Source organism: Carcharodon carcharias, chromosome 4 (genome assembly GCF_017639515.1).
Source record: "Carcharodon carcharias isolate sCarCar2 chromosome 4, sCarCar2.pri, whole genome shotgun sequence".
Lineage (NCBI taxonomy): Eukaryota > Metazoa > Chordata > Chondrichthyes > Lamniformes > Lamnidae > Carcharodon > Carcharodon carcharias.
The window spans coordinates 36,755,521-36,778,620 of record NC_054470.1 but is presented as its reverse complement, the minus strand read 5'-3'; the positions used below and the strand labels follow the sequence as shown (position 1 = coordinate 36,778,620).

At 42.2% G+C, this 23,100-nt stretch overlaps 1 protein-coding gene across 5 annotated transcripts in view; it reads left to right on the top strand.

Moving 5' to 3' along the window:
• Nucleotides 1–23,100, top strand: part of fancc (FA complementation group C) — a 233,431-nt gene that overhangs the window by 162,256 nt on the left and 48,075 nt on the right. For all 5 annotated transcript variants that reach the window (XM_041185537.1, XM_041185534.1, XM_041185536.1 and 2 more), the window contains one exon: nt 20,838–20,937. In XM_041185537.1, the coding sequence (XP_041041471.1) occupies nt 20,838–20,937 (100 nt within the window). The remainder of the gene's footprint in view (nt 1–20,837; nt 20,938–23,100) is intronic.

Here is a 23,100-nt window from a genome sequence, read left to right as displayed (position 1 = left end):
TAGAAACTCTTACTGTCTGTTTTTATATTTCTAGCTAGTTTTCTCTCATACTCTAATTTCTCCCGTTTTTTTTAGCCATTCTGTGCTGGTTTCTGAAACCTGTCCAATCTTCTGATCTACCACTAATGTTTGCAGTATTGTATGCTTTTTCTTTCCTTAACTTCTCTATCCTTAACTTACTTAGGTTAGCTAATTATAATGCATCCTTCTCATAAAGACTTCCTTTCTTAATGGAATATATCTTTACTGAGAGTAAAAAAATATATCCTTAAATATCTTCCACTGCTCCTGTACTGTTCTACCTTTTAATCTATTTTCTCAGTTCACTTTGGCTAACTCTTTCTTCATACCCCTCTAATTGCCTTAATTAAATTTAAGACTCTTCGTAGACACACACTTCTCACCCTCAAACTGAATGTGAAATTCTATCATGTTAAGATGACTGTTGCTTCAAGTCTCCTTTACTATGAGATATTGATTAATCCTGTTTCATTGGACACTACCAGGTCTAAAATAATCCGATCCTTGGTCAGCACCGGAATGTACTGCTCTAAGGAATTGTTTTGAATGCACTCTGTGAACTCATTTTCCAGGCTACCTTTACCAATCTGATTCGCCCAATCTATATGAAAATTAAAATCACCCATGATTATTGTAGTACCTTTATTACAAACCCCTATTATTTTTTCCTGTACATTCTGTCCTACACTGTAAACTACTCCTACAAGTGATTTATTACCATTACAGCCCAGGATTCTAAAAGAGCTAGCTGCAGAGGTAGTGATGCACTGGCTATGATTTTCCAAATTTCCCTAAATCAATTTTGGTAATGGCTTCCTTTCTGACTCTCACATCATTACCTCTGGAGACACTTAGGGGTATATCCTTGACTCTCTTCTCTAGCTTATTTTTATCCTGTCCCTTAGCAACACCGTCCACAGACATGAGCCCAAATTTTCATAAAGTCAGTAGGCTCCACACCTTAGCCAAAATGGCACCGGGGCCCCCATTCCAGAAGTCCTACCCCCGAACCCAGAACCCACCATTTTCGTAGGGGTGGTGGGGGTGCTGGGTAAAGAACTGGGTCAGGATATATTTCATGCGTCTGCAATTCACTGAGGAGGCAACACATTTAAAATGCAGCTACCTTCAGTTAGAAGCAATCTTCATCATCGAAGTTTCTGAAACTTGACTCATAGGATTTGCAAATTTGAGGAAAAGGTCTAAACCTTCCGGAGTTCTTTGGAGAGGTTTAGGTGCCCCTTTGGGATTAAGAGTAGAGATGGATGCATGTAAAAAGTGGCTAAGGTCTATGGAACTGTCAAGTGAATTAAATTCCCTGCTCTAAATTGTGATGTAAACTATCCGGTAGTTGATAAAAATCAGTGCTTGCAATTACAATAGCTGTTTATTGACATGGCCTGAGGGTTTTAATTGTAGTATTAGTGCTGCTTAACTGCTTCCACAGCCTATCATTATCATAGTTGTGGAAGAGGGAGTGGGGGGCTATAAGTTCACAATTTGATTGGTAGCTCCAAGGTAATGTAGGGCTATGAATACAAATGTTTGATATTATAAGGGATTAAGTACTTGAAGGGATTTAAACATATTGAATGGGCTTTTATCAAAGAGAGTTTTTTTTAATATAGTGAAGTCTGGAATTGATATTTAGAGCTATATTTTATCCATTTCAGCATGACTTCTGAGGCCTGCCCATGGTGGCTACTGGGTGAATTTGGCATGGAGCATGCAAGGGTAAAGGGTGGTGGTTGAGGTGGCATAAGTTGGAACTAAGTTGGCATAGGGGCTGTAAAGGGCTATGGGGTGGATATTGGGACATAGGTCAGCATGGATAGTAGAAGGAGCATAGGTTGGTATGGAGGATATGGGGACCATGGGGGTGGGTGGAGGGCATGAGTTGGCATGCATGGGGCATGGGGAGTGTGAGGGTCCAGGGAAAGAAGGCAGCTTTTTTTTATACTGTTTTATTAAAACTGGGACAAAGTCTCAAAGCACTGAGGTGGACCGTATAACCAACCCGCCTCAGCACCTGGCAGCCCCTGTGGCTGTCGCCTCACTATTTCTGGCAGTGGCGGACCTGACTCCAATTAGCACCTCCCAGAATGAAAACCGAACATTCTGGGAAGCTTCTCCTGAGTTGGGAGAATTTTCTCGACTGCGCACTTGGCAACAAAAATTTGACCCTTGGTTTCAACTTCCAAGTGTACACTGATGACACATTCTGCCTCTTCACGTCTGATGACAGTATTTGAAAAAGAGCTGAGACTTCTCCAGGTGCCCTGCCATTAGAGCTTCAACCAACACCACCAAGAGTATTATCTGGTCGGTCGTTTCTCCCTTGTAACAGCTTGCTGCGCAGAAATTAGTTGCCAGTAGTGACTGGACTTTAAATTCAAACTAATGCATTGGTTGTAAAGCACTTTGGGTGTCCTGAGGAAGTGAAACACTGAGTATAAGTTCTTAACTGTGTTTTGGAGAAAAATATTGCACTTTATCTGGTCCATTTTATCAAGTGGATACCATATCTAAATTCAAAACTCTATATCCTACAAATCGTGCTCAGATAAAAATGTGTTGCATCCTTAAATCAGATTAAGTTTTTAACATGCACATCTTTCCTACGAATTATTGGTGACGCAATCAATAATGCTGGCAACATAATTTAATTCATAGTGGAATTTTTGTTGGTCTTGTACAGAAATAAGCCCTTCATGGTATCTGAATTTGACTGCTTTATTTAATGTGCAGGTCAATTCTAATTATTTCTTTATTGTTGGTTTCTGCTAATTTTTATCACAATGTCGCTACATTGTCACTTTTTCTTTTTACTGGTGTCCCATCCTTTCTGAAAAATTGATTCTTCAGGTGCCTCACCCAAGTGGTCACTCTCAATGCATATGCCAAGGTAGTATTGGCAAATTATCAGTGTTGTAGCTAAGCTCAATACTGCCTTCATCCAGCATCCATACGTACATATATTGAGGAGGAACCATTGGATAGTGTTCAAGAGGAGAATCTTGGCCAATTCGAGAAAGTGAAACAAATTATACCTTCCTTAAAGCTACCCAAGTTGGAATTCCTGGTTTGTATCACTTGGATTCAGATTGAACTTTACTAACTAAAGCATTCACTGAATCCAGTCATGGATCATAATGTCATATTTTTGACTGTAACTTTTCTGTGGAGCTTTGTTTTATGGTGCCTTTCATGAGCAGGAGAAAAAAGAGAAGCTAGTGCCAACAATCAATTTGTTGCACAAAATTACTTAATGCTTCCATTGTCTTTAATATAAGAAGGCAATGATTGAATATTTTTGATTAATAATTTGAGCTCCACTAGCACAGAAGCTGTAGCCAAGGATCAGTGGATAGGCTGTTTTTCATATGCAAAAAAAGTGGAGTATAAATAGGGTATTATCTAACAACAATGGTGAGAGAATGTTCTAGAGAACTTTAGGGTACAATATCATTATTCATAGAATGAAAAGGCTGGAAGGAATAATTCACTCAAGTAATAGGTGATGTGACAGGAGTTAATCGAACTATAGCTTTTCATTAGTGTATAATAATTTGCTCTGGAACATAAGGGAATAAATTTGTTCATCAACAGCATTAAAGAGAATTTGGGGCTCATTAAATTAATGGTAAATTAGTTAGCTAATGTGAACATGAGTTTGGCATAAAATTGGAATGAAATGTTAAATGAGCAAAGCTTTCTGTTGGGACAGTAACTGGTGGAGTTCCCAGGTATCTGTCTGTTTTCTGTCCCTTATTGTTTTAATTGATGAATAGTGTGTTAGGGGCTCCTACTGTTGGTGTTTTAAATTTATTAGTTAGACCAAGCTAGGTGAATATAAAGAGAGATTGCTAAAATTCAAAGGAACTAAGACAAATTACATTGAATATCCAGCACAGGAACAAGCCATTTGTCCTAACTGGTCCATGTTGGCCTTTATGCTCCACTCAAACCTTCTCCCACCTTTCATATCTAATTATCAGCATACACTCTATTTCCTTCTCCCTCGTATGCATTTCTAGCTTCCCCTTAAATGCATCTATGCTATTTGCCTCAACTACCACTTGTGGTAGCAAGTTTCACATTCTCACCACTCTTGGAGTAAAGAAGTTTTTTTCTGAAGTTTACATTTGATTTCTTGGTGTTTGTCTTATATTGATGGTCTCTAGTTTTGCTGTTTCACACAAGTAAGAAGACTCTCTACTCTATCAAAGTCTTACATCATTTTAAACCTATTAGGTTATCCATCAAAAGAAAAGAATCCCAGCCTGTTCATACTTTCCTGATAGGTATAACCTTGCTGTTCTGGCACCATCCTTTTTTATAATATGGAGACCAGAACTGCAGACAGTACTCCAAGTGTTCTTACCAAGGCTTGATATAAGTTTAGCATAACTTCTCTATTGTTCAATTCTATCTCTAGAAATCTCTTGAGTATTAAGTCACTTGAGTCAGGAATGGGAGATCAATCCTTGTTTAACGTTGACTCACTTAACGTTGTTTCACTTTAACATTGTTAATAAAATTATGTCAGTATATCTGTTTAATGCTGCCAGTTTCACTTTAACATTGTTTGCCACAGACTTCCTCTTCTATGGCCTATCTACTCACATGACACTCTTCCTACAGCGCTTCTACCCTCACCCTCAATTCCTCTTCCCCTTGCCCCTCCCCTGCCTCTTCTGGCCTTGCCAACTCTTCCCCACTTCCCCCACCCTTGCTGGCTTCCCCCACTCTTGCCCACCGGCCCCTGTTCTTCCCTGAGTCCTCTGGATTTTTTCTTCAGTGGCTCCTTATTTCTTTCTCCGCTCCTAGCTTCACTTCTGAACTCGCACTAAGCCTTGGGCTCCAACTAGTGGCTAAAGTTGCTCAGTGCAGGTAGCCAGACTTCAGCTGCTACCTCCACTGACCAACTTCTGCCACTAGATGGGGCCTGGTCTATCTATAAGAACCATATACTAAGATGAGTACTGTAATACTTCAAAATAATTTAATTTGTATATTGTATTTCCTTTATAATTAGTGATGTATGTTATTTTGCAAGTTATTTCAACAAAGAATGCAGAGTGCTGCACATATATGGTGCAGTATTTCAACTTGTGCGTTGTTTTTTTCCCCAAGCAAGAAATGTCCAAAGGAACCTAACCTCGGTTTTAACACTGATTCCTATGGGAACCTATGATTCGCTTAAAGTCACGATTTTTCAAGAACGCAACCACAACTTTGTGAGGGCTTACTGTAGTTAAATTGTACTCATCTCTCAAGTAGAGTACCATTCTGCTCCTGGAAAACTGATCTTGAGCCCAAGGTTTCAGTTCATGTCCAAAACCTGTCAGCAGCATAAGCTCACTTCTCTTGACAGCATACTCTCTCGAGCTGTCTATATCTTGATGAGACGCGTGTGTTGGAAGACTTCGAACATCAGTCTGGGAGTGAAGAAGGTAAGTCTGTCTACCAAATTGAAGTCTGTAGAGCAATATTTCTGTCCACTCTGCTCTATGCATGCAAGACTAGAACTGTGTACCAGAGTCATGCCAAGAAGCTCAACCACTTTCACTTGAGCTACCTTTGGAAGCTTCTGAAGATCAGATGGCAGAAAAACACCAGACACTGAGGTACTCACTCGAGCTGGCTTGCCAAGAATCCACACCATACTGAGTAAGTCACAATTGAGTTGGGCTGGTCATGTAGCCAGAATAACTGACACTGGCTGACCAAAGAAAATGTTGTGTGCAGAGCTTGTGTCTAGGGTGTGCTCTCATGGCGATCAAAGGGAGTGCTACAAGGACACCCTCAAGGCTTTGCTTAGGAGTTTTGATATCAACCCTGAGTCCTGGGGGAAGCTTGCCCAGATCGCTGCATGTGGCGTGACCAAATGAAAAAGGATGCAGCCTTCTTCGAAAGTAAGCACATATCAGATGCAAAAAGAAAACGCAAGGAGTGGAAATCTCAAAGCAGCAGCTATCCCAAAACTCAATTGTCTGCAGTATCCTGTCTCATTTGCAGCAGAACCTTCCAGTGCAGATCGGCCTTGGCAGTCGCCTGTGTACCCAATGGAATCCTATCAAACACCTCTGGTGGTCACCTTCGCTTCGAATGATAAATAACTTTTCTGCTCACTCCTGTGATCTGTAACTATCAAATTCACTTTTAAAAATTTTATATTCCATGGTTTATGACAAAGAATTGTACATTCTAACTACCCTGTGGATGAAAATATTCTAATTTTCCCTTTAATTTGTTTTGTGATCATAAATGTAGATCCTTTTGTTATCACCTCTCTATCAACCTCATAATTTTTGATGTAGTGCCACACAACAGACTTGTGAGCAACATTATAGCTCTTGGAATAAAAAGAACAGTAGCAGAAGGATACAGAATTGGCAGAGTGACAGGAAACAGAGATTAGTGGTTACGTTTCTCGAGCTGAAGGAAGGTTTGTAGTGGAGTTTCCCAGAGGTCAGTATTGGGACCTTTGATTTTCTTTATATATATTAATGATCTAGGCCTTGGTGTACAGGGCACAATTTAAAAGTTTGTGGACGATACAAAGTTTGGAAGCATTGTGAATTGCGAGGAGAATAGTGTAGACCAACATAGAGGATATAGGCATGTTGGTGGAATGGGTGGACAGGTTACAATTGAAGTTCAATGTGGAGAAATGTGAAGAGATTCATTTTGGTAGGAAGAACATGGAGAGACAATATAAAATAACAGGCACAATTCTAAAGGAGGTGCAGGAGCAGAGGGTCCGGGGTTTATATATGCAAAAGTCATTGAAGGTGACAGGACAGGTTGAGAGAGCATATAATAAAGCATACAGTATCGTAGGCTTTATTAACAGGGACATAAAGTACAAGAGCAAGGAGTTTATGTTGAACTTGTATAGGACATTAGTTTGGCCTCAGCTGGAGTATTGCATCCCGTTCTGGGCATGCACTTTAGGAAGCTTGTGACAACATTGGAGGGAGTGCAGAAAATATTCACAAGAATGGTTCCAGCGATGATGGACTTCAGTTATGAAGATAGATTTGTCATGAAAATATAATAATTTTCAGAACATTATTGTGATTTATTGTAAAGGTAGGTTAATAGTGGGGTTTGGATTAGTTTCTCTGTGTGGATGTGTGGGGGGATGGGTGGGGATTTAATTGAATTGGAGACAGATGGTCTGGAACTTTTGAATTATCAAAAGGGAAGATAGGTTTGAAATACTAAATAAGTAAACATGGCTTAAGTTGTAGAATGTGAGGTGTGAGGAACATTTGCATTTTAAAATAAATTAGGTTAGTTTGAATTTCAAAGAGATGGTAAGACATTACACCTAGCCATAAGAAGCTAAGCCAGTGTGTTTACTTTTCCCAAAGGTTACTGATAATATGAGTACTATGAAAGATTTACATTATGATAAAAGTAAAGTTCTCAGAATCTCACAGTGCAGAAGAGGCCTATCAGTCCATTGAGCCTGCACCGACACATGAGAAACACCTGACCTACCTACCTAATCCCACTTACCAGCACTTGGCCCATAGCCTTGAATGTTATGACGTGCCAAGTGCGCAACCTGCCTCACCACCCTCCCAGGCAGTGCATTCCAGACCGTCACTACCCCCTGGGTAAAAAAGTTTTTCCTCACATCCCCCCCAAACCTCCTGCCCCTCACCTTGAACTTGTGTCCCCTTGTGATTGACCCTTCAACTTAGGGGCCCTGTCCATGCCCCTCATAATGTTGTACACCTCGATTAGGTCGCCCCTCAGCCTTCTCTGCTCCAACGAAAACAATCCAAGTCTATCCAACCTCTCTTCATAACTTAAATGTTTCATCACAGGCAACATCCTGGTGAATCTCCTTTGCACGCCCTCCAGTGCAATCACATTCTTGCTATAATGTGGCACCCAGAACTGCACACAGTACACCAGCTGTGGCCTCATCAAGGTCCTATCAACTCCAACATGACCTCCCTACTTTTGTAATCTATGCCTCGATTGATAAAGGCAAGTGTCCCATATGTCTTTTTCACCACCCCACTAACATGCCCCTCCGCCTTCAGAGATGTATGGACACACAAGCCAAAGTCCCTTTGTTCCTCAAAACTTCCTAGTATCATGCCGTTCATTGAATACTTCCTTGTCAAATTACTCCTGAAAAGGCATATTGGAACAGTGGAATTTACATTAAAAATGGAGAAACATGTGCAAAGGAGGTGAGGTCATGTGTAAGAGAGAAGGCATTCTAAGATCTAACACAAGTGTGAAAGGCCTCCAGCCTCTATGCATCATGTTGCTATCTACAGGAACCGAAGCTAAGAAAAGTCACTTTGAATATCACTGTCCAGGTATTGTGTGCTTTGCCTATTTTGTTTTACTGTTGCCTTAACGGAGGTGTAATTGGGAGCCAGATTAATTAGGGGAGTTAGGAGTTATTATGATAGTGTGTAGACCTATGTATGTGCTTAAAATCTTTGCTTTTATTAATAAATGTTTAATTCAGCTTTGTAAAATACCCCTAAGACTGGGTTGACTTATTACTACTGAATTCAAGGCACACATCTCGAAATAAAATACAAATTGCAAAACAGTTGTGGCAGGTGTTTCAAGTTGCCCTCTGGGCAAACTCAGCATTTACCACCTTCTGTGTCATAACAGTTTGAAGAAGTTAAGGCTGTTTTCCTTGGAGAAAAGAAGGCTGAGATGAGATTTGATAGAGGTATTCAAGATCATGAGGGTCTGGAGAGAATAGATAGGGAAAAACTGTTCCCATTCATGAAGGGATCAAGATCGAGAGGGCACAGATTTAAGGTAATTGGTAAAAGAAGCAAAAGCAACATGAGGAAAATCTTTTTCATGCAGCGAGTGGTTAAGGTCTGGAATGCGCCATCTCAGGGTATGGTGGAAGCAGGTTCAGTTGAAGAATTCAAAAGGAAATTAGGTAGGATATCTAAAAGGTAAGAATATGCAGGGTTACAGGAAAAGATAGGAGAATGGTACAAAGTAAACTGTTCATTGGAGAACTGGTGCAGACACGATAGGCTGAATGGCAACTCCTGTGCTGTAACATTTCTGTGTTTGCGTGTATTTACTTATTCAAATCTTCCTTCCCCCTTACAGATTACTGCTTTAGCTTCTCAACACTAGTGGAAAAAACCTAACTTCTCAAGTCTCTTTTCATAAACACACCCTTGTAACATCCTGGTGTAGATTGTCCATTGCTTTTGTATCCTTCCCAAAGCTGCATACATTATTCCAACTCTGCATAAGATCATGTAAAAGTTTAGTATCCCTTCCTTACTTTTATATTCTAAGCAGTTGATCAAGGTAAGATCTCAACTCTCAAACACATTTCTCAATATCTACATCACCATCAGCCATCATAACTTCACATACTTAATTCACCATCTAACTATGCCCTCACATTTACACATTCCACATTATTGCATCCTTCATATACATTACTCACACCACAGACACATTTCTTCAAACAAATAAGGCATCTCGCACACCTGCTAACATACTCATTCACAATGACTACTCTTTGTCTTCCGGACAAGATAGCATATGAAGGAGGCAGCAGGAATGAACTGGAGGAGGAGATGCACAGCTCTATGAGATTACTCTCCTTGAGGAGGTGGTGCTCACGGTTATCAGTAGGGAAGTGGCAGACGGCATTGGCATTAGCAAGGCAAGGGACATCTCACATGGAGTTATACAGCCACTCCAGCTTCCTTGCATATCCAAAACTATTCCTGACCCCTAATTTGCAAACCCATCCTTACTCAAAAACTCCATATGGTCTTATCTCTCACATTCTTCTGTTGTGGCTATTGCATTGTACCCTAACCAGTCTAGCTTTATCATTGCAGGCTCCAAGGTGCAATATCCACCTTGATCTGCTAGAGGATCTGGAAGAGGAGAAAGAGCCATCTCACCTCCCTCACCCAGGGCGAAGAGATGAGGAAGTAGGCACTACATCATTTGCTGTCACTGTTGCAGACACCAGCTCAGAGACTAAAGCATGTGGAACCTAGAGACTAGATTAGATTGGGGTCCTCACTGGCGCAGGCCAACACAAATGGACAGCAGCCACACCAGGTGGAAAGTAGACCACATGCACCACTTTGCTGGAGGGCAAATTCGTAGACTACTTTTGCTATGGAGGACTCAGATAATGACCATGCAGAACTAAGCTTCAGAAGAAGACTGCTTTTTTTGACAAATACATAGATTATGATGTATAAGTCAACGCAGTGTATAAGTTGACCCTCTTTTCAGCCACAACATGCTATACTCATATTAGTAGTCGGCCTCAATTTTTCACCCCACAAATGCATATTTTATTTACTGGTATCTTATAACTGGGTGTAAAGGATCAAGCAGGTGATACATGGGAGTTTAAGAAATGCCCACACAGAGCAGACTGGACATGGCAATCTATATATAAAAATGAGTCTTCCAACAAAACGAATGAAGCATACAGCTGGTTTCAAGCCAAAAGTTGTAACATTTGCTAACTTGTCCAATAACTGCTGTATCGAGGGTATTTGATGTTAGTGAAAACTGGTGTGAGAATGGAAGAAGAAATCCCCCTGAAGAATTTGCCCAAGACTAAATGTGCCATGAGAACAGGGACCAGCCACTGACCTGAACTTGAGAAGCATGTATCGGAATGGGCCCTCGCAAATCATCAGAATAGTTTCATTGTCACCAGAAATGCAGTCGGTATGTGTATACTTAAGTGGGCTAAATTAAACCCTACGTCCAGTTAAAGATTTCAGAGCAAGTTAGTTTTTGTAGCTGCTTTATGGAACAAAAATGTCTAGTGTTGCATCATCGCTCAGAGACTACCAAAGATCTCAATGCCAAAATTACTAGTTTCCAACGATTCATCATCAGATCGTGGCAAAAACATGAGTGTCCATTATGTCACATTGGCAACATGGATTAAACATCCATGAATTTTGATGTGCCCAGCAACCAAATTGTGGAATGGAAAGGTTTTGAAAAAACAGTTCCAGTGAAAACAACAGGACACAAGATGGCACAATTCACAATTGTACTAGCCTGCATGGCCGATGGAACAAAATTAAAGCCAATGCTAATTTTCAAGTGTAAAATCATACCAAACACCAAGTTCCCTGTAGGAGTTTTTTTGCAATGGATGGATGAGATAGAGTAAAGTTGTGGATCAATAATGTGTGGGATAGACATCCCAGTGGTCCACACAAAGAATGCAGCTTATTAATGTGAGACATGTCTAGACCCCATATAACCGATGAGATCAAGAGATTTCTGTGAAGAAATAACATTGTAGTTATACCAGGGGTCTAACATCCATAGTTCAACCTTTTGGATCTGTGCCTCAACATCCATTCAGGGATCATGTTGGCACAATGGAATAGGTGGATGTTGACAAAGAAGAAACCTTCACAAATGTGCTGCCCAACTGGATGTTTTATCTGGTTTCATCATCATTTCATGGGATGCTATTAATGCATAAACTGTCATCAGATCGTTCAAAAAATGTGGAATACTCAATTCAATGGATGAAGGGGAAGGGTTATAAAACCGAAAGCGCTACATCAGATTCAGAGTGAGATCCTTATGATGACGCAACAGCCAAAGTGACTCTATGAATTTGATGTACTCATTGCGTCGGATGTCAAAGACAGGTTTAAAAAGCTTTGATTGTGGTTGAAGGCACCTTTGTGGTATTAATTCATTCAATAACCCGTGCCACATTAATATGAATTACCAGTTCTTTTTTTAACATTTTAAAATGGTGACCACACACCGGCAGTTCACATTTTGTATTTGGCATATAAGTCAACCCCTGTTTTTTGAAAGATTTTTGGAGGCTTTAGAGGTTGACTTATACACTGCGATCTATGGTAATATGCTTGGTTCAGTGGAAAGCCCGCCTCAAAGCTTATAGGTTATGATCAGTGGAATGAAAGATTGTGCCTCCAGTTTGGCTCAATGGCCTGTTGCAGAGCCTGGAACCCATCCTGACCATTCTGGAGTGGCTGGGCAATTTCATCTAGTGTTCACTCTATTTCTCTCAACACAAGATGCTGACTGACCAGCTGAATATTTCTGGCATTTTCTGCTTTTATTACTTGAAATCTGAGTTTGATTAGTCGATCCAAAGAGATCTCGACTGCCACAGGTTAGCCAGGAAACAATGAATCACTCTTGTCATTTGACATGGCCAGAGAAAACATGGGGTGGAATCTAATGCTCCCAGCCATCCACCAGCTCGAGAGCCAGTGGCAACCCATCCACGGCCACATGGCTGCCCTGGACCTGATTTAATGTCAATCAGGAACCTATCTGATTAACAGCGAGGTCCTTGGCATCTTCACAATGGAAGTCCCCGCCATCCACTGCTGCCGCCCCCCCCAAATCACCCACTGCATCCTCAGAGAGCTGCCAGTCAGTCAGAGACCATCTGCTGTCCAGTACTGCCCATGCCACTGGGAGGGGTGCTGTAATAGACCTATGCTTCAGGATCATTGCTGGAGCCTGGAGTGGAGGTAGGTAAGGCAGGCTCACCGGGCCAGTCGGGGGAACCCGAGTGTTTGGGTCAGGAGTGGAGTTAGTTTTAATGGTAGGTGGGGCACTTCATTCATGGGCTAGTTGAATATGAGCGGTAGTGGGATGAGGCCCTTAAGTGGCCACTTTAAGAGCCTCAATTGGCTTTCCTTAGGAAGGCTGTCCTCGACCCTTTCTGTCCAGGATGTGATCAAGAGGAGGTGAGAAGATGGTAAGGTCTCCACCCTGCACCTCCCCACCTAATTAAACAACCTCCTGCCACCCCCTCCCCTCTTTGAGCTCAACTCTGGGTAGGGGTGGGGAAGAATTAAATTCCACCCATGTTTATATTGTAACCTCAGCTTTTATTTGTACCAGCAGAACCAATCTCTCTAGGTTGATCAGTATCTTAAAACAAGTTGTACTGCTGTCTTTATTATATTGTGCTACCGTCAAAGTCAAGGTTGCCATTTGGGTCATGTTGATAGATTTCAATGGAGCACATTATATAACTTAATTGGGGACCTTATCCATTATTTTATAAAGGAACAATTGTTTCATGGCTGGTATCATTAACACTGCAAGTAACGTTCGCACCACACAAATGTCAGGCAATGACCATCTCCAACAAAAGAGAATCTAACCATCGCCCCTTTATGTTCAGTGGCATTACTATCATTGAATCCCCCACTATCAACATCCAGAGGGATTACATTGACTAGACACTGAACTGGACTGATAATATAAATACTGTGGCTACAAGAGTAGGTCAGAAGCTAGGAATAATGTGACGAGTAACCCATCTCCTGACTCCCTAAAGCCTGTCCACCTTCTACAAGGCACAAGTCAGGAGTGTGATGGAATACTCCCCACTTGAGTACAGCTCCCACAACACTCAAGAAGCTTGGCACCATCCAGGACAAAGCAGCCCACTTGATTGGCACTACATTCACAAACATTCACTCCACCACCAACGCACGGTAGCTGCAGTGTGTACCATCTACAAGACGCACTGCAGGAATTCACCAAGGTTCCTTTGACAGCACCTTCCAAACCCATGACCGCTACCATCTGGAAGGACAAGGGCAGCAGATAGATGGGAACACCACCACCTAGAAGTTCTCAAAGTCACTCACCATCCTGACTTGGAAATATATCGCTGTTCATTTACTGTCGCTGGCTCAAAATCCTTGAACTCTCCTCCTAACAGCATTGTGGCTGTACCCACACCACATAGACTGCAGCAGTTCAAGGCAAATCACCACATTCTCAAGGGCAACTACGATGGGCAATAAATGCTGGCCCAGCCAGTGAAGTCCACATCCCATGAATGAATTAAAAAAAATAGCTAGGTCAAGTTTGAAGCATGTACTCCTCAGAACTAATTTGTCATCTGCAACTACAGAATTATATAATGGTCGCATATAATGCTAGTAAGTTAGAATCAATACAGTTTCCATTTTATCTTAACTTGTATTGAGATTTGTCATTGGTCCTTTCTGGAAATATGGTATTAAATTATGTACCTCTGTGTTCTAGCACTATCTCTTCATCATTAATTGGCTTTAATTTATTGTCAGACTGATGTAGCGGTAATGTTACTGAAGTAGTAATCAGAGACCCAGGCTAATGCTCTGAGGGCGTGGGTTCAAATCCCAAAGAGATGGGCTCAAAGAGATGCAATTTGGCCCAAATAGACTGGGAGCAGCTACTTGCAGATAATACTGTGTCATAGCAGTGGGAAGCATTCAAGGAGGAAATAACAAGAGTACAGGGCAAATATGTTTCCGTAAAGACAAGGCGGGGGAACCAAGTCCGGAGAATCCTGGATGTCAAGGGACGTAAAGGTTAGGATTAAGAAAAAAAGAGAAGCTTAAGGCAGATACTGAGGACTCGGTATGGCAAAGTCCTTAGAGGAGTATAAAAAGTGCAGAGGGGAACTTAAGGAAATTTGGAAAGCTAAGAGTGCATGAAAAAACATTGATGGGTAAAGGAACAAAGAATAAAGAAAAACCCAAAGGGGTTTTTTAAATACCCAAAGAACAAGAGAATAACTAAGGAAAGAATAGGGCCAATTAGGGACCATAGAGGTAATTTGTTTGTGGACCCAGAAGTTGTGGGTATAGTCCTGAATAATACTTTGCGCCGGCCTTCACAATAGAAAAGGACAACACAGTTATAGACATCAGGGTGGAGGACTGTGAAATATTAGAGGAAATTAACAAAGAGAGAGAAGAGGTATTAGTGGGTTTAGTGGCCTTAAAAGTGGATAAATCCACAGGCCAAGATGAGATGTATCCCAGGCTGTTGAGCGAGGCAAGGGAAGAGATATCAGGGGCCCTGGCAGTAATTTTCAAACCCACTCAGGCCACATGTGAGGTGCCAGAGGATTGGAGGACTGCTAATGTTGTCCCATTATTAAAAAAGGGAGGAAGGGATAGACCAGGAAATTACAGGCCAGTCAGTCTGACCTCAGTGGTGGGGAAGATACTGGAAAGAATTCTGAGGGACAGAATATATCTGTACTTGGAGAGACACAGATTAATCGGGGATGGTCAGCATGGATTTGTTAAGGAAAGTTCATGTTTGACAAATTTGATCGAATTTTTTAAGGAGGTAGCCAGGAGTGTTGATGAGGGTAAAACATTTGATGTAGTCTACATGGACTTTAGCAAGGCTTTTGATAAGGTCTCTTATGGCAGACTGCCAAGAAAGTAAGAGCCCATGGGATCCAAGGCAAAGTGGCATGTTGGATCCAAAATTGGCTGACAGGCAAGAAGCAGAGGGTGATGTTAGAGGGATGTTTCTGTGACTGGAACCATGTTTTCAGTTCTACAGGGCTTGGTGCTGGGGCCCTTGCTGTTTGTGGTATACATAAATGATTTGGACTTAAATGTAAGGGGTGCGGTTAAGAAGTTCGCGGATGACACGAAAACTGGTAGGGTGGTAAATAGTGAGGAGGATAGCCATAAACTGCAGGAGGATATTAATGGACTGGTCAGGTGGGCAGAGTACTGGTAAGTGGAATTTAACCCGGAAAAGCGTGAGGTAATGCACTTGGGGAGGGCTAATAATGCAAGGGATTACACTATGAATGGTGGGACCCTGGAAAGTACTGAAGATCAGAGGGACCTTGGTGTGCATATCCATAGATCCCTGAAGGTAGCAGAGCAGGTAGATAAGGTGGTTAAGAAGGCATATGGTACTTGCCTTTATTAGTTGAGGCATAGAATACAAGAGCAGGGGGTTATGCTGGAACTGTATAAAACGCTGATTAGGCCGCAACTGGAATACCGTGTGTAGTTCTGGTCACCACATTATAGGAAGGATGTGATTGCACTGGAGAGGGTGCAGAGGAGATTTACCACGATGCTGCCTGGGCTGGAGGGTCTGAGATTTGAGGAAAGATTGGATGGGCTGGGGTTGTTTTCCTTGGAGCAACGAAGGTTGAGAGGGGACCTGATAGAAGTGTATAAAATTATGAAGAGCATAGATAGAGTGGATAGGAAGGCACTTTTTCCATTAGTAGAGGGGGCATAGATTTAAGGTAAGAGGTGGAAGGATAAGAGGGGAGTTGAGAAATTCTTTCACCCATAGGATGGTGGGAGTCTGGAACTCACTGCCTGAAAGGTTGGTTGAGTCAGAAACACATAACATTTAAAAAGTATTTTGATATTTCTTGCGTTGCCATAGCCTCCAGGGCTATGGGCCAAGTGTTGGAAAATGGGATTAGTGTAGTCAGATATTTGTTGACTGGAGTGGACATGATGGGCCGAATGGCCTCCTGTGCTGTAGATGTCTGAGTCTATGAGCCCACCATGACAGCCAGTGGAATTTAATTTCAATTAATAAAATCAGGGTCTGAAAGTAGACTCAGTAATAAATGAAGCTATTATCGATTGTCGTAAAAAAAAACCTTGTTCACTAATGCCCTTTAGGAAGGAAATCTGCCATCCTTACCTGGTCTGGCCTACATGTGAGTCTAGACCCACAACAATGTCGTTGACTCTTAACTGCTCTCTGAAATGGCCAAACAAGCCACTCGGTTCAAGGGCAATTAGGAATAGGCAATAAGTTTTTTTAATTCCTTCCTGAGATGTGGGCGACGCTGGCTAGGCCAGCATTTATTGGCCATCCCTAATTGCCCCTGAGAAGGCTCTTGCCAGCAAGGCCCACATCCCATGAAACAATAAAGAAAAAAAAATCTTTATTATGTAGCAAGTCTTGCAAAAAATGAAGTGCCAATTGAAAAGAGTACTCCATCCCTTTGAAACACATAAAGGATTGCAGCCACTTTAAAAAGAAAACATGCTGCTGCTTGTGTGTGTTTTATTTTAAATAGTTCATACAAGAGTAGAAGACAGACAGTTTCACACCACAAAAGAAGCTATTTACCCATTACTTTATGTGCAGCTCTTGGAGTAAGTTTTAAAATATAGTTGTTAATAAATATGATTAATCACGATGAGAGGTCACAGACTTGAAATATTAATTCTGTTTCTCTTTTCACAGTTGCTGCCAGACTTGCTGAGTGTTCCTGCCATTTCCTGTTCTTATTTTGGATTTCTACCATCTGCACTATTTTGCCTTTCCATTAACGCTTAAATTAATTTGTATTTTTTAAATTCATTCATGAGATGTGAGCATCGCTGAATAGGCTAGCATTTAACGCCCATCCCTAATTGCCCTCGAGAAGTTGATGGTGAGATGCCTTCTTGAACTGCAGCAGTCCCTGTGGCATAGGTACACCCAAAGTGCTGTTAGGGAGGGAGTTCCAGGCTTTTGACCCAGCAACAGTAGGAACAGTGATATAATTCCAAGTCAGGATGGTGCATGGTTGGAGGGGAACTTCCAGGTGGTGGAGTTCCCATGTAACTGCTACCTTTATCCTTCTAGATGGCAGTGGTCGTCAGTTTGGAAGGCGCTGCCTAAGGATCCTTGCTGAGATTCTGTCGTGCATTTTGTAAATGGTACACACTGCTGCCACTGTTCATCAGAGGTGGAGGAAATGAATGTTTGTGGATTTGGTGCCAATCAAGCTTTGTCTTGGATGGTGTCAAGCTTCTTGAGTGTTGTTAGAGCTGCACTCATCCAGGCAAGTGTAGAGTATTCCATCACACACCTGACTTGTGCCTTGTAGATGGTGGACAGGCTTTGGGGAGTCAGGAGCTGAGTTACTCATCGCAGGATTCCTAGCCTCTGACCTGCTCTTGTAACCACAGTATTTACATGGCTAGCCCAGTTTAGTTTCTGGTCAATGGGATAGCTCCCAGGATTCATGGAGGATTCAGCGATGGTAATGCCATTGAATGTCAAGGGGTGATGGTTAGATTCTTTATTGTTGGCAATGGCGGTTGCCTGGTGCTTGTGTGGCACGAATGTTACTTGCTACTTATCAGCCCAAGCCTGGATATTGTCCAGGTCCTGCTGCATGGACCGCTTCAGTATCTGAGGTGTTGCGAATGGTGCTGAACATTGTGCAATCATCAGCGAACATCCCCACTTCTGACCTCATGATGGAAGGAAGGCCGTTGATGAAGCAGCTGAACTTGGTTTGGCCTAGGGCACTGAGGAACTTCTGCAGTAATGTCCTGAAACTGAGATGATTGACCTCCAACAACCACAACCATCTTCCTTTGTGCTAGGTATGACCCCAACCAGTAGAGAGTTTTCCCCTTGATTCCCGTTGACTCTAGTTTTGCTAGAGCTCCTTGATGACACACTCGGTCAAATGCGGCCTTGGTGACAAGGGCAGTCACTCTCACCTCACATCTGGAGTTCAGCTCTTTTGTCCATGTTTGAACCAAGGCTGTAATGAGGTCAGAAGCTGAGTGACCCTGGCAGAACCCAAACTGGTCATCAGTAAGCAGATTATTGCTAAGAAAGTGCCGCTTTATAGCACTGTTGATGACCCCTTCCATCACTGATGATCGAGAGTAGGCTAATGGGGTGGTAATTGGCCTGGTTGGATTTGTCCTGCTTTTTGTGTATAGGACATATCTGGGCAATTTTCCACATTGCCAGGTGGATGCAACTGTTGTAGCTGTATTGGAACAGCTTGCCTAGGGGCGCAGCAAGTCCTGGAGCACAACTCTTCATTATTATTGCTGGAATATTGTCAGGGCCCATAACCTTTGCAGTATCCAGTGCCATTAGCCATTTCATGGTATTACGTGGAGTGAATTGAATTGGCTTAAGGTTGGCATCTATGATGCTGGGTACCTCGGGAGGAGGCCAAGATGGATCATCCACTCAGCATTTCTGGTGGAAGATTGTTGTGGATGCTTAAGCTTTATCTTTTGCACTGATGTACTGGGTTCCTCCATCATTGACAATGGGAATATTTTTGGAGCCTCCTCCTCCAGTTTAATTGTCCACTACCATTCACAACTGGTTGTGGCAGGATTGCAGAACTTAGGCCTGATCCGTTGGTTGTGGAATTGCTTAGCTCTGTCTTGTGGTGTTTGGCACGCAAGTAGTCCTGTGTTGTCACCAGATTGACACCTTATTTTTAGCTATTCCTGGTGAAGCTCTTGGCATACCCCCCTGCACTCTTCATTGAACCAGGGTTGATCCCCTGGCTTGGTTGTAATGATAGAGTGGGTGGCATGCAGGCCATGAGGTTACAGATTGTGGTTGAGTACAATTCTGCTACTGCTGATGGCCCACAGCGCCTCATGGATGCCCAGTCTTGAGTTGCTAGATCTTTTTGAAATCTATCCCATTTAGCATGGTGATAGTGCGACACAATATAATGAAGGATATCTTCAATGTGAAGATGGCAATTTATCTCCACAAGGACTCTTACCAATACTGTTGTGGACAGATGCATCTGTGGCATGCAGGTTGGTGTATATCAGGTCAAGTATGTTTTTTCCACTTGTTGGTTCCCTCACCACCTGCGGCAGACCCAGCTTGGTCTGGCTGGGCCCTGATGGAATTAGAGAATGGACATTGAAGTCCCCCACCCAGAATACATTCTGCACCCTTGCCACCCTCAGTGCTTTCTCTAAGTGGTGTTCAACATGGAGGAGTACTGATGAATCAGCTGAGGGGGGTGTGGCACGTATGTGGTAATCAGGCGGAGGTTTCCTGGGGGCGGGGTGTGGGTGGTTTCACGGGGTCCGGAGACAATGTTGAGGACTCCCAGGGCAACTCCCTCCTATCACTATGCAATGACTGTATGCCACTATGCCGCCACCTCTCAGCGGTGCCTATGATTAGACTGTGAGCCAGGGCTGAGTTTGCCATTGTCATTTCTGGTGCCCAGGTCGATGCCAGGTTTCGTTCCTTTTTATTGGCTTTTTAGTGGTTTGATACCATTTCAGAGGGTATTTAAGAGTCACGGGTGAGGATGGCAGATTTCCTTACCTAAAAGACATTTGTGAACCAGTTTGGTGTTTACGATAATCGATTCATAGTCATTGTTATACTTATAATTCCAGATTTTTGTTGAATTCAAATACTGCCGTGATGGGATTTGAACCCAGGTCCCCTGCATCTCTGGATTACCAGACCAGTGAAGACCATTATGCCACTGCCTCCCCCATGATATAGTGCCAGCTTTATATTGCTAAATGATGATGGGGAGAAGGTGTTGATTTTACTGTGTGACTTATATTCACAACTGTACATAGCAGAAGAAATGAGGGCACCCTGAAAGGCCTATCATTTTCTCTCTGGCACTATTGTATATTCTCATGTCTATAATATTAAAAAGATGAATGATCCAACCAAATTATCAGGATAAAGATAGAACAGATGTTAGGATAAGTATGATTCACTACATAGTTTGTTATAAAGAGAGTGAACAGTTAGTTTCCAGCTGCACAGCTGTTTGCTGCTTTTATGCAATGTAATGCAAAGAAGCACAATGGTGCTTGTGGCATACTGAATAATCTGTATTGAGTTAAATTAGTTAGAAAAACATGTAAAATGCAATTATTTGCCAAAAGGAAGTGAATTTTGATTTGAAACATACCAAATGATGGAAATTCACTCTTTCGATTCTATTGTAAAACTTGCACCAAGAGTGCACATGATTAAAAAAAGGCAGGATTTGAGAAGATTCCTTGTCTCAAGATGTAAGCAGCTGAATTTAAAGAGCAGCCAGCTGTATGAATTACAGTGAGATATTATTACCCTTGATCAGCATGATCAGATAGCCCCATATACAAACAGATAATTTGTTTTGCATGAATACATTGTTTAACACTGGATGATTGGCAGTAATGTATGCTAATTGTGCTTTTTTTGTTTCTTTAAATTGTAAGGGCCACCCTACTAGATTCTGATGGGCATCCTAAAATTATTACCATTATACAAGTATTTACACAGTGTTTTGTTCAAGCATTGCTACAGGTGCAACCTCAGGTGAGTCCTTCAGTTTCTAATTGAAAAGAGCAGCTAGCTTTTGAAAGCAATTTATGAGTTGAGTTACAGACAGCATTCATAAATTCAAAATACCTTGCTTTAAGGAGTCTATAAGATCTCTGATACCTCAGTCCAGTGGTCATGGTCATTATTTATGTTACTGGATCCTGAACTTGCATCTTCTATTAGTTTCTCTCCTGTTTCCCTCCTGCCCTGTTCAAGCTTCTCATGTGTATGAGATACACCTCTTTTCCTCAACCTTTCCCCACCAAACTATTGGCTCATGCTAGCTGTTATTGGTAACAGCTGTTTCTCCTCAAATATTGTATTTGATATCATTATATCAACATAAATATCAATTGTCCCCCTTGTCATCAAATCTGCCATTCTTGCGCCTCTTGATAAAAAACACTTGACCTCTCTGTCCTTGCAAACTACCGCCCCATTATCAACTCCCCTTTCCTCTCAAAGTGTTGTCACCTCCCAAATCATGCCCATCTTTCCAGCAACTCCATGTTTGAATTTCTCCAAACAGATTTCCGCTTCGCCACAGAACTGAAACAGCTCTTACAGGTTATAAGTGACATCCTATGTGACTGTAACAAAGGTAAACAATCCCCCTTCATTCTTCTTGACCTGCCTACAGCCCTCCACATAGTTACCTCACTATTCTTCCCCAACATCTCCACTATCATCCAGTTGGCTGGAACTGGACTTACCTGTTTCCATTCTTATCTAGGCAGTCACAGCCAGGGAACCACCTGCAATGACTTATCTTGCCACTCAGATCTCATGACCTCTGGTGTCCCCCAAGGATATATCCTTGGCCCCCTCCTATTTTCCATTTACATGCTGCAGTTTGGTGACATCATTGGAAAATACTGGCACTGGTTTCCACGTGTACACTGATGACATCCAGCTCTATCTCACTAACACCTCTCTCACTCTCACCACTGTCTCTAAATTGTCAGACCGCTTACTTGATATCCAGTACTGGATGAGCAGTAATTTCCTCTAAATAAATATTGGAACACTGAAGCCATTGTTTTCAGACCCTGCCACAAGCACCATTCCCTAGCAACTGACTCCATCTCTCTCCCTTGTAACTAATTGTCTGAGGCTAAACCAGGCTTTTCACAACCAGAGTGTCATATTTGACCTCGAGATGAGCTTCTGATCACGTAGCCACATCATAACTAAGATCACCTACTTCCACCTCTGTAACATTAACTGACTCTTACCTTAGCTCATCTGCTGCTGAAACCCTCACTCATGGCTTTGTTACTTATAGACTTGACTATTCCAATGTTCCCTTGGCTAGATTCCCATGTTCTATCCTTCCTAAACTTACGGTCATGCAATATTCTACTGCCTATGTCCTAACTCACACCAAGTCCTGCTGACCCATCACCCATCTGCTCAGTGACCTGCAATGGCTCCCAGTTAAACAATATCTCAATTTTAAAATCCTCATTCTTGTTTTTAAATTCCTCCATTATCTTGACTCTCCCTATCTCTGTAATCCAGCCCCACAACCTTCCAAGATAATTCTAGCCTTCAGTACATCCTTTATTTTAATTTGTCCACCATTGGTGGACACATCTTCAATTGCCAAAGCCTCAAGCTCTGGAATGCCTGAAAGAACACTATGAACCAGTTGGGCTTTTACAACGATCCAACAACTTTATGGTAAATTGTTTTAATACCATTTCAGATTTAAACAGCATCTTTAACATAGAGAAACATCCCAAACCACTTCAGAGGCATAACGAGAAAAATGAATGCAGGTCATGGAGGAGATATTAGTAGGGGAAACTAAGGAGTGGCTTTTAAAGAGGGTATTAAAGGAGGGAGGGAGTGACAGGTGAAGAAGAATAAGAGTTTATAGAGAGCTGAGCTGGCTGATGGATGGCTGTAGATGTTGGAACGTGGTCAGATGTGGCAAAGCTCAGCTTGTGGTTGAATATGACCACTTTTTCTCTCTCTCCCCTGCGCCTGTCTTCCACATTCCACTAGTGCATTCCTCCCCTTACTGCCAGTCTCCTGCCCTTGTTCCCGTTCTGCACCCTCTCCCCACTGCTGTCCTCCTATTCTGCTCCTTGTGTTATCCTCCCTCTCCACTAGCACCCTCACTGCTTTCCTCCCTGTTCCTCTATTCCCACT